This window comes from Cydia pomonella, chromosome 6, assembly GCF_033807575.1.
Source record: "Cydia pomonella isolate Wapato2018A chromosome 6, ilCydPomo1, whole genome shotgun sequence".
Lineage (NCBI taxonomy): Eukaryota > Metazoa > Arthropoda > Insecta > Lepidoptera > Tortricidae > Cydia > Cydia pomonella.
This window is the reverse complement of record NC_084708.1, coordinates 17,081,581-17,094,380: the sequence shown is the minus strand read 5'-3', so window position 1 is coordinate 17,094,380 and position 12,800 is coordinate 17,081,581. Positions and strand designations below refer to the sequence as shown.

The 12,800-nt window shown below is 37.7% G+C and overlaps 1 protein-coding gene across 2 annotated transcripts; it reads right to left on the bottom strand.

Annotated features, from left to right (window-relative positions):
- Positions 1-4,892: 4,892 nt before the first annotated feature.
- On the bottom strand, positions 4,893-12,290 carry LOC133519132 (N-acetylneuraminate lyase-like). Of its 2 annotated transcripts, XM_061853079.1 has the most exons (8): positions 12,036-12,290; positions 10,210-10,339; positions 9,583-9,728; positions 9,381-9,410; positions 7,930-8,098; positions 6,696-6,841; positions 5,748-5,919; positions 4,893-5,244 (listed from the first exon to the last, which is right to left on the bottom strand). In XM_061853079.1, exons 1-8 carry the CDS (start codon positions 12,036-12,038, stop codon positions 5,099-5,101), a joined length of 942 nt encoding a protein of 313 aa, XP_061709063.1. In that variant the 5' UTR covers positions 12,039-12,290; the 3' UTR covers positions 4,893-5,098. The 2 variants fall into 2 exon arrangements, with proteins under 2 accessions (XP_061709063.1, XP_061709064.1); XM_061853080.1 differs by lacking the exon at positions 9,381-9,410 and having other exon boundaries at positions 12,036-12,196.
- Between the last annotated feature and the right edge of the window lie 510 nt (positions 12,291-12,800).

Here is a 12,800-nt window from a genome sequence, read left to right as displayed (position 1 = left end):
TTCTCGACTTAGACATTTGCTACGATAAAAACAATGAAAATGGTACTTTATAAAATGATATAAAAAACTATGGAGCGAGGGGAAAAGGATTTGTTCTTGATTCAACTTATTCAAATGTTTCCGTAGTCTGTTTACAGACCATTCAGCGGCTACATACAAGTTCCCGCCCTGAAAAGTCTACGGGTAAGTAGATTTAAGAGTTATTGTTATGTTATTAAGTATTACAACAAATACCCCGAACGCTACTAAAGAACGATCATGACGACCCTATCAAAAATTGATACACTATTTCTGCTATATATGTATACTCTATTAGTATTTTTATTTTATTTTAGTATACTCGTAAATAAACTTCTTCCAAATAATAACATTACTTTTTAATTCCGAAAAATCAATATTCGTATTCAACACCATCATGCAATTATGCCCTACTTATTATAAAAGTAAATTATAAAATTACACAATTCGACTGTGAAATCGAATTTTGAAAGCCATATCATAAATGTTAGTTATTTTGATAATCACTTATAAGATTCGAATCTTAGTGGAACCCAAACTTTGTAACTGAAACATCTGCATATATTATCACATTAAGTCCCGGGAACCCGCTTGGCGGGCGCTTTGTTCGTAGTAGCTTTCCGCTACAAACTGGGAAAACGCTAGAATCAGCTGCTGCGTGTAGCGCTACGAAAACGTTGGCAGTGAATGCGTTACATAAATATGTAGTTAAAATTTTATTCGATTAATGGCTCATGCCATATATAGATGTAGATAGGTTCCAGTTTATTAGAAAGCTTTACTAAAATACAATGTTTAATATTGACGGAAATGAACAGTTCATCACATCCTCCAAGTCATCGGAAAAGCCTCTCGTAGAAACACATCGAATTAGTTACCTAGCAGCTAAACAAAACCTACGCTCTAATAAATTATTCAGAATCCGTTCCTTTCGTACATTTGTAGTATAAATATTTTTGTTTGGTCTGTGCTCAATTCGTGAATTTAAGTTTTATAAGATAAATTAAATTCCCCTTGAAAATTATTCAAATTATCTTTGTTTCGCGTGCGATAACTCTAACGCGGAGTTTACATTTGAAGTTCCAGCGAGCCGCAGTTTGCTGAACGCTTGAACATGTTAAAAGCCACTAACTTTATATTACCCTTTCTCTTGGGATAATTACGCGTGGTTTTAGTCTTATAAATACGTTCAGTATTTTTAGTTTAATAGAACTGCTGTAACTTAGGTATACTTTGCTTTCAGAGTCTATAATCTCATTTAATTTTAAAAGTTTTTCGATACTTAACACATTGTTTAAATTCGAACTAATGTTTTGAAATTATGAATATACCTATTAGCTGTTGCCTGCAACTTCGTACGCGTAGATTTGCATGATGGTGGTTGTATATTCTACACTCAGATTCTAAATGAGCATAGAACATTATGCAGCAAAAGATAGAAGGAAGGAATTATACAACGCATGACATTTGTCTGTTAGAGCCACTGGTTAGAACCTACGAAATATGTGACATTCTCTATGAAGAGGGACCTTATTGTCGATGGCGCACTGCGTAGCGCGGCGTTGTTTATAATATGAGAGCATCGTTGATAATGGTGTAAGCGCCACTGACAATAAGGTCCCTTTTCATAGATAATGTCACATATGATCTCGATATAATCCCTCTCAAAGTCTCAACCCTTTTAGAAAAAAATCAACTCCTTAGGGGATAAATTTTCATAAACGCTCACATGATTGCTCTCACATTCTAATAACATGTATTTTTTGTTCAAAGTTCGTCAATTGCGGGCATTTTTCTCTGTCACTCTAATTACGTCTTAGTGAGTTACATGTTAGTGGATTTCGGTTTTTGTGGTAGGCCCCCTGGGGGGGGGGGAGGGGTTTGAATTTCGAGCGCTTGATTTCGTCACTCGAAAATACAAAACGGCGAAATAATATTTTTGACGTAGAAGCGATAAAAATTGGGAATCCAGTGAAAATTACCACTCGTTTTCAATTCTATTAGTAGAATTTAAATACCTAGTAGTGGAGATATTATACAATGTATGTATGTATGTATATACTTTATTGTACATAGAAATAAAAACACGAAAAACACAAAGTAAATTAAATACAACAAAGGCGAACTTATCCCTGTATGGGATCTCTTCCAGTTAACCTTTGAGGAAATGAGTAAAACAGAAGTAACGGTGAATGAATGACAAACACAAACAAAAGTGTACAATCACTGAAATTAATGAAATGCACGTTTTGAATACACATTGATACAAATATACATAGATAGAAAAATAACCATAAAATAATGCATACATATATATATAAATAAAAATAAATAAATAAATTATTAAAGGGCGAACACGAAATCAAGCGATCGAAATTAAAAAATCGCCCCCTGGTCCGAAAATTGACATAGGGACTCCTCGGGTTATAAATAAAAAATATGTGTTTTAGGATTTTTAGTAAATCAGCCCCCCCGCCTACTTTAAATTAGGGGATGGAAGTTTCTCATAAAATAAACTTACAAAAGAAGTGAAATCCCACTAAAAATATTTTCATGTAAGATGTTACCATGACGAAACCACAAGGCTCGCACTGTCAACAACTTATGAGATCTCATGTAGAGCCAAGCTTAGAAACTCTACAAGCTAAATAATTTTACAAACTCTACACCTTAGTCAAAATATGTGGCTTGGCCGTTTCGCTCTACCGTGGAGGGTCTACCATGCACTTAGAAAATCGAAATATCGTCATTATAGTCATATTTGAGACCCTATGTTGAGCCCACTATTTTCGCCTTAGTCTGCCGGCTCGTTGCCTATACTGCGGCACACTCAGTGGGTAGTTTGGCCTGCCTCTGGGGGTGTATGCGGTAGACTTGCCGGATCATGTCCATTTAGCTTTGCCGTCGCAATTCCATCATCAGCGGCGCGGGTTAAGTTGTTTTTGTTTATCTGCTTATATTATAAGTAGTATTGTTAGTTTCCCACTGCTAGGCAAAGGCCTCCTCGACCCAGTCTTTATATTGTCCACCCATTAGTTTCAATATCATATCTTTTAAATCTGAATACGGCCTCTGTCTGGCAGCAACGTCAGCTTTGTCATTATCTTTACTGTAATAATATCCTGTTGAGGTGCTCGTTGCGCTATAAAATGATATTTGTCGTAAAACATAGCTGCGTGATGATGGGGGTTGTAAAAAGTACATAATATTGGGTCAGCGAGGTCGTAAACTAACGTCGGTATGAGTGGACATTAGGAATGGTGGAATTGAGCTAGGCTAGCTCGTCAAGCTGTAATGATATTTTTCATTATTTTCCGTCTAAAGCGTATCCGAACAAATTACCCGGGTATATTTAGCTATCAATAAAGCTGCGTTTTCACTTAGTGTTCTGAATTGTTTCGAGTGAGCAATTTATCGTTTGTTTCGTTTTTCGTTAATGGAAACACTTGCTCCAATAGTAAATGAGAGCAAACATTTTATTTTGAGCAAATGTTTGCTCAGAACACTAAAGACCAATCCAGACGGGTTGATCAAATCGACCAATTTGATCAGAAAATAAATTGGCGTCAATCTCCAATTTTTTCACCCATCTAGATTTATGGTGATACTCGTATTTGAGCGCTCTAAATTAAAAAATGCCCCCAAATGCGAATACAAGCATCTCAAATTGGTATTCATGCGTACGCACCCCCATTTTATCGTTAATATCGGTCATAATTAGGGTCGGTAACGCGCATGTAACACCTCTGGAGTTGCAGGCGTCCATAGGCTACGGTGACTGCTTTCCATCACGCGGGCCGTAAGCTTGTTTGCCACTGTGGTGGTAGAAATAAAAATCGGCGGAAAACCAAATTGGCGTATGCGTCTATACCACTGCTGCTCGACGCAACGTTGGCGCAACTGCGCAGTTGCGCCATTTTTCATATCGCTAGTCGCTGGCACTCAAAAGACGGTAGTATTAAGTGGTCCTAAGTGACAATACGGCTTTACTGTTGAGATTTTAATCTTATTTTTCCTATTGTGTCTCAAGTTTCGAAGTGAAAGGAAATTTTACACGATATTTTTTCCACTAGCAAAACAAAATAATTACCAACGACTATACCTATTACAACAAGGTATGTAATTTGCATCAGTCATGGTTTTGGCTTAATGCCAACTAAAGTCGTTGCCTTTAACGCTTATCATCGAAAATCTATAAAACGCAGGACTACCTACGTTATTATGACTATAGGCGTTTTCAAAGGTATTTGTAATTTTGTATATATAATTAGGTATGATACAGGATGCACGAAAACGTCGCTTTTAATGTATCCTGCTTCTTTGCTTTTATTGTGGACGTCCACGCTGAGATCACTTTTTACCCCCTCGATAAAACCTAAATGTTGAGATAGTATGCAATCGCATTTCGTTTGTCGCAGATAGTAATGTCGTATCTTGGACGTCGTCGTTAATAGTAACTTAAAAACGACTAGGTAAGTACATACAATCTGACCGGCTCGCATGAGTTGCGTTCTCGCGCGCGAGTCCATAATTAAAGTCGCGCTAGATGAAATCGCGCGCAAGAACGAAACTCATGCTAGCAGGTCTGATCAACATGACTAAACAGAAGGCCGAGTGGAAGTATATATTAACTGGGCGGACTAGTAACCCTTTAGTTGCCAATTAAAATCATTCTCTTATGCAAAGGTTGTCCATCGCTGTTCAACGGGGCAACGCGGCGAGCGTAATGGGGCGTATTTTGTGAATAGTTTTAGTGCTTGTTGGTTAGTTTGGGATTTAGTTTATTTGGGTTAAGATTTTTGTAATAGTTAAGTAGATTTTAGATTATTGTGTACCGCTGTTCGTTATAATGTCTTACAAAAATACACCTCGACTTTATTAAAATCATTGTGTTGTTTATGTATTGTCGTAAGCCGTCTTGGTACGTACGTCGGTTTAAAATATTCGGTATAAAATAAACATATTTGAATAATAACGACTGTTATCTTTATACACAACAAAAATACCTATCCTCTTATTCTAAACTTAACGTCTGATGCATTCTGTCGGGCTTTCCGGTTTTCGGTTTTTGTTCTCAATTCTATTTGACTAGTTTAAGCGCCCTGAGTTTGTCCTCGATCCGCTTTTTTGCTTCGGGGGATAGCGGCTTGTGAACTTGAGATGGCGGGCCAACTTCGACGCCAGTTACGATCTCCATGCCAGCTTTAATCGCGGGTACCAATTCACCTACAAAGAGAGAGATACTAGAATGATCAAAACGAATTATTGAAACATTTCTAACGCAGAGTTCCTGTTAGCCTTAGCACGAGTTTGACACTGACCTGACATTGACATATTCGCTAGCGTGTGCGTACCTTACTTTGTATGTATCTCGCTCGTATTGGCAATTTGGCATATTATATGTAAGTGTCAAACTCGTGGTAAGGCTACTGGCATAGAAAACCCGACATGGGCGTAATATTTATAGTTTTCTGACATATTTAGTTATGTATACAATTTGTTACACAAGAAATGCTTTATCTATTATATCTGTGTGCTTGATGCTATAGGGCACTTTCTTCGTTTTAATAACAGGTTATGGATTAGTTATGGTTCTTATCTGTTAGTGTTAGTGACGTTTTGGTTGAAGAAATGCCACTTTTGACACTGACAATGACTATGTATAGTCAGATACAGAGATAGGTGAGCCAATATCAGATCGGCCGATACGAAAAAGTTCTAATATATACCCTCAGCTGTGTGGGCCTCTATGGCAAGGCTAAGAGTCTCCTGCAGCGCGCGCGCTTTGGGGACGACACTGGCTTCCACAGCAGCTATGATATCCTGTGCCAGTTTCGGGAACAAGTTGAAGGATATGCACATGAAGTTTTTCACGCCGAGCAGCGCAGCTGGAGCCAATAGCTAGAAATGAAACAGATAATATGAATTAGGAATTATTTTTGAATTTATACAATAAATCACTATATCTTATAAAACATGTCCCCCGTCCGTCTGTTTGTTTGTATCCTGTATGTTCGTGATAATCTCAAAAACTACTAAAAGGATTTTCATGCGTTTTTCGTCTATCAATAGAGTGATTGTTTAGGAAGGAAGGTTTAGGTGTGTAATTTTTTAAGATTCACCCGTACGAAGCAGGGGCGGGTCGCTAGTAAAATGTAAAACCATCATAATAATAATATTATAACCGTAGTGTTAGAATAGTTATTCAATAAAGTAGCAAGAGAAATAGAACTTTTTCAAAGGCCGTGGCAGGATATGGTGGCATCTTCGGCCTTAATAGCTTTTCGGCTTGATTTTTTTTCTAATGATGTGCCACTTCATTAGTCTTGCCTAGTGGGTAGTGACCCTGCCTATGAAGCTGATGGTCCCGGGTTCAAATCCTGGTAAGAGCATATATTTGTGTGATGAACACGGATATTTGTTTCTGAGTCATGGGTGTTTTCTATGTATTTAAGTATTTATAAATATTTATATATTATATATATCGTTTTCTAAGTACCCTCAACACGAGCCTTATTGAGCTTACTGTGGGACTTAGTCAATTTGTGTAATAATGTCCTATAATATTTATTATTTATTATTATTTATATTTATTATTAGTAAGTGCTATACTAAATTTCAGCATTCCGTTGTACGCCGCGTCAACTTAGTTGGACTCTGTCAAGAATAAAACTCACGGTATCAGCTGATACGAACATCTCCTGTCCATCTTTCAGGACCCTCAGCACTTGAGCAGCCTCGCTCAAGTCTTTCGGGGAATACTTAATGCCTTTAAAATTAGGAATACGAGCCGTCGCCTTAGCTACAAATTCCGATGCGTTCACTGAAAAAAAAGAAGAATATTAGAAAACTGTGTTTCCAGTCTAATTTAGACTGTAGAATCAGGGCGTTACTTTGTGGAATCCATATTAATTAAAATAAAAACAACTATGACTTTGCTAATCTGTGAAATAATTATGTGCTAGTCAATTAGTGCTAACCTGGGCGTATTTTTTTAATAAGTTATTAGTACATTTATAAAGGCGTCAGGAGCGCAATAATGCCATGCACTTTTCCAAGTGGGAATAGAAATTACAGCTAAGTTTTCCTGCCGTCCCAAAACTTGTGATGAATTTAAATTTAATCTTAAGTTAAATAATAGGTAGTTTTAATTAAACGCCGACAAAGTTGCCGTAGAGTCCTGTACTCGACTACAGGCATATGGTGTAAGACATTTTTTCTCATAAGATATGCTTGGATATTTATCAAAGTATAGTAAATCTTGAAGAAAATATAGTCAGGTGGAGCATTTAAATTAGGTGATGGAAGCTCCCGTCTGGTTCCTGCGTAATACGACAGCTGACAATCTTTCTACCGAAATAGATAGAGCTGACATTTTATTCTTACAATAGCAAAAAAACTGTCACCTTATAAATGTGCTGTGTAATAGGTATACATATTAGCGAACAACTTCATAATTGAATAAAATAAAATTTATTTCCAGGCAACTGAGGCCCATACATATACATACTTTACATACTAAATTTCATGTTTTTACTAGCCTATTCTGGTATCCCACTGGTGGGCAAAGGGCTCTCCCCTAAATTCTTATTTACTTCGATTTAGTGCCTCTTCTGGCCAGTTGTTGAGGAAGGTGTCTAGGTCGTCCCGCCATCTCCGTCCATCCAATAATAAAACTCTTAAAATCTAAAAATTATTTTGGCGACGCAGTTTTCTGTTGCGCCACCGGTTCCGGTGCGGGATTCGACAGATTCCCACGCATCCACCCAAATAAATAATGTAGCATTCTAAAGCATTTAACGATGGTTGAGAGCTGAGAGAAACTTGGAAATGCAAATCTGTAGCTGGCTGGTTGTAGCTGGCGGTTTTTTGTACTTTATTATCGGTCCTTGTTTCAAGAAACTTATGTACCTTCTACTCTGCTCCTGGGGGGATTGTGGTAATAGAGTAAAGGTAGCTTCGGCGCTGCCTGGGCAACCAGTTCTACATAGGAGACCAATTCGTCAGCATTCTTGGGCTTGAAGTATAATTCCGGCATCGTGAGGATAGAATCCACGCCTACTGACTGGCAATATTTGGCCTGAAATATAAATAAATAAATATTATAGGACATTATTACACAAATTGACTAAGTCCCACAGTAAGCTCAATAAGGCTTGTATTGAGGGTACTTAGACAACGATATATATAATATATAAATATTTATAAATACTTAAATACATGGAATATACCCATGACTCAGGAACAAATATCCATGCTCATCACACAAATACATGCCCTTACCAGGATTTGATTTGAACCCGGGACCATCAGCTTCGTAGGCAGGGTCACTACCCACTAGGCCAAATCGGTCGTCAAATAAAATGATTAGTCGAATCAAATTTTATTGTTTTCTATGACCAGAATCACACTATGAACATGCGACGACGTCGCATTCAATGTCCATATAGTGTGTCATTCTGGTCATAGAAAATAATACAATTTCGAGTCGGGTTGTGCCGCGTCGCGGTTTAATAGTTTGTTTCAAACTTATTTCAATCATTAAACTCATTGGTAATAGTTACCTCAAAGTTTATCAAAGTTTATCAAAGTAAGACAAAGTCCTCCATGTGGAGGACTTAGTATCCCTTAGAATCAAGTTATTTTCCTATGATACCTGAACGACCCTTAACTCACAATATCTAAATAGATGTTATGTACCTACTAATATCTATAGTATTATTGTTATATTAACATATATCTCCAGATAAGTCTACCTACTCGTATCTGTACTCTGTAGGTATTATTTAGAGATCTAGACTTTGCACGATATGATAAGCAGATATTAAAGTTCACATCCACAATATGTCGTTACCCCGTGTCCCCTGCTTTATCGTGACGATCAAACGCGCCGTTGCCATCGACGTTGGTCCAGTCCATGATTGCCTAGATTTTAGATAAAACTCGGTTAATATGGGCAACCATGGACTGGAATCTGGACCAACTTTTTAATAAGGTAACCTGTTACAGTTAGAATATATATAAAATAAGCTTTCATTTCATGTAATATATGATTATATAACAACAAAAAAAAAATTACTAGGCAACCTATTTGCAATGTATCCATGTGAATATTATCTATCATTTATTTCTTATCACAAATAAATAACAGATGAGGGTAGATGTTCTTTATAACGTAACTCTTACTACTAGTAATGTACATTGGTGTAATCGAATAACTATACAATTTTGTCAGTAGAAAAGGATGAAACATTCAAAATTTGTATGGGAGATCAAGGCTCTGCACCTAAATTTTTCAAAATTGCCGCCCTTTTCTATTGACATGAATGGCTTGCCAGACTTTGTGTTAGTTGATAATATACCGCTCTTGACGCTTGGATGTCTGGAGAACTCTGGAGATAGAACAGAGAAGGTGCTACTAAGTAGGAGATTTCATGTTAGTATGTAAGCATTTACATGTCTCGACTTCCCTCCTGGGGGTCATCCATATATTCAATCGGGTCCTGAGATTTTGGTTTTCCTCTAGATTGCTTATTGATTAATCCGGTATTGTAGGAGCCTTACCAATTCTAGGACGTCGGCTATGGGTGCCCCGCCCACATGCACCTGGACGTGTATGCCGGTGGGCTTGACGGCGGCCATCCATGAGTCTATCACCTTCTTTCTGTCGGCCACACTGATGGTCATGTGCTCGCCGGTCGTGCCGCCGACTAACAAAAGAAAATACTTAAAAAATATAGGTTTTTCGTATAAACACTGACATGTGGTATAGCATAATATTTTAAGTGCTTTGAATCCGATCTACTCAATATAACTAGGAGCAGCAAAATACTTTAAAACCTATAATTGATTTGGGTACTCTACGGGTATTCTATCTCGCGAACGAAACACTGTCGAGGCGCTCCTGTAATCCTACGATTTTTCGATGTTCGTGGATCTCATGCCATTTCCTCAACGATTCGGCTACCACTGTCCGGAACTGAGGGCCTACCGCGAAGCACGTTCAACGTGTTGCCTCCCTATCACACTTACGTACGAATTTACAAGTGCGACAGAAAGGCAACACGTCGAACGTGATTCGCGGTAGGCCCCCAGTATTATTTTTATGTAACGGGTTACTTTTTTAGCCGCGCAGCAAGTTTGTGTTGTGCTTCTAGTGTTAGTGATATTAACGTAACCATGGTTCCTTACCTAGGATTGACTTATAGCCAGACTGTAGGACATACTGGGCGTACGCAGGAATAGCGTGTAAGTTGACAGTGAAATCATCATTGAAGGAGGTGAAGACTGGCATCATTAGACCTCGCACATTTAACGCCACCTGAAAAAATGGCTTAAGAAGTTCTGCATATTTTTATTCGAGGAGTAGCGATTAAAATGCAATATAATTAACACAAAATACATAAAGATTACTGACTAGTTTCAAGTTGATAGAAAAGGGGAACCTAATCCTTTTCCATTTGCTCTGATAAGGATTAAATCGAAATAAGGCTTTAGCGCTTAGAGCGATTTCAGACTAGCGAATTTTTCTTCGCGTATACGGTCGTTTCGGCGGTACGAACTTAACTTACACGCGCGTTACATTTCTCTACATTTGGTCTAAACGAGATTACACGCGCGTACGCGTACGCTCGTATAAAACCCTAGTCTGAAATCAGCTTTAAGTGGGGCATAAAGCCAGGAAATTATAAGGAAACATAAGATATGATGCGCCGCGCGAAGTTGCAAGAATGTAGGTACCTACATTGAAATCTTTATTGCACAGCTCAAATAAAAACACCTGATATAGACCACCCGGATCTGCGACACCTACGTCCTATTTTGTATTTTTTTTTTTAATAAGTATAGGCAAGGGTCATCTAGTAAATGTGTTCTTTCGCAACCTAATGTTTTGTATTGTACGGTTGAATGTGTGACATTGTACGGTATGGCCTTCTCTAGCGACACGTCAATTGGCCAATTGATCAACTACTCCTATGTATATTCTGCTCCTCTTCTTTATTAAATTCAGCACTGAGAGTATTTCACGCAAAATTGCTAAACCAAGCAATTATTTAAAAGTTGAGAATTTTTCTGCCATGGGTGAGACTAAAAACTCACGACCACTAGATCATTCCACTCTTAAATTTATTCTATGCTTAATAGCATTGTTCGCAGACGTTTCTGCTGTGGCTTAATATACATAATTAATCAAGCAGTTATTGTAAACAGCGCTTTAGATTGTTTTCCGATACCTACCGTACCGACAGTTGATAAGCGAGTTAGGTACTATTGAGATAATCGGCCCGATTCGAAGAATGATTAAGACACGTGTAACGTGTAAGATCTTGGAAAGATCTTTAAAAGATTGATAACTAAACGACATCTCAAAAATTGACGTTCATTTCGATTCCGCTGCGGTCCCAATAAGATCTATCTACGATATTTTTACCGTCAAATTGACATTGGTTGCCCGATTCGAGCTTATACGACATACAAACGATATCTAAATGAGAACTCATCCAAACTAGAACTTATCGTTGTCGTATTTCATTCTTCGAATCGGGCAGAATGAATAGGCGATTAGGCGTCACTTTCGTTGTCGATAATCCGGAATGAGATGCATATTTTGGAAAATGCTTGTTATTGTCGGCTTAGAATTTATGAAAATGAGTTTGCTTTGATTTTTGCGTAAATGCGTTTGCATAAGCGTTTGCTCTACTTTCTGATGAATTAAAACTATATCTGCATAATCAGTCGGGCAGTTTGTTTCCATAACAATATTATAATAATAAAACACATGTTATAAATAAGAAGAAGACATGCAACATATTAGTGATAATGCCTACTATTAATAGGATCATCTATGGAATTAATAATGAAAATGCACCCAAATAGCAAATACTAGCAGAGCGCAAAAAATACACATTATCTTACTTAGAATGCAAAGCAAGTTCAACAAAATGTCAAATTGACGTTAATACCGCACCAAATAACAATAAAGATTAATCACTTATGTGTATTAGAATGAGTCTTACCATTTTGATTCTTGAAACAATTAGCAAAACGACTGAATTGCGACGCGCTTCCGTCTCAACTGAACACGATACGTATATTGCAAGGCCAACCTTTCCATAAAATGAATGAAGTGAAGCGTTGATTCACTCTCTCTTTCTAGTGTACAAGCAGCTCGAGGAGTTTATTGGACAAATGACAATCAATGGTCGTATCGATTGTTTTTAAACAATTGAGTGACATTTGTTTTCCGCAGAGGCTAGTAAATATAGAAGATTGGTAACCTCCATGCAACGCCTGATGCCGCATCATTTTTGTTATTGAGCTACTAGATTTTTAAGTACTTTTGCATTTTAGATTCTTCAGGCGCAGCACTCGCTACATCCCTCGATCGCGCATCGATCGTAACGACCAATTGCTCCGTGTATGAGCGCTACATCTCTCGATTACGCATCGATCGTAACGACCATTGCTCCGTGTATTGACTGGCATTTTTGAAGCGACAGGTCGTCAAGATTTTCGTCCACAATTATTGAGTCTCCAAAGGTTGTGCATCCGCTTAGAACAGCTAAGTATCCAGCTTCGGAGAAATGGTGATCATTTCTCATCTTCTGGATATACCTGTCCAACAAGTATAGATTCTATATGGACGCCCTTCAACTATTGACAGTCGAGACTTGTTGGATATTTTAATATTACCGACATTTTTAGAAGCGCAGTTTATATAAGTAAGCTATACGATACACAACGGGGGGAAATAGTAGGTATATGAGTCAAATTAATAGCTT

Coding starts and splice junctions, on each gene's coding strand:
- LOC133519132 (XM_061853079.1), bottom strand. Junction 9,411..9,582: donor TAGCCGACGTCCTAGAATTG/GTAAGGCTCCTA, acceptor TTCTATCTCCAG/AGTTCTCCAGACATCCAAGC. Junction 8,099..9,380: donor ACATCCAAGCGTCAAGAGCG/GTATATTATCAA, acceptor TTTATATTTCAG/GCCAAATATTGCCAGTCAGT.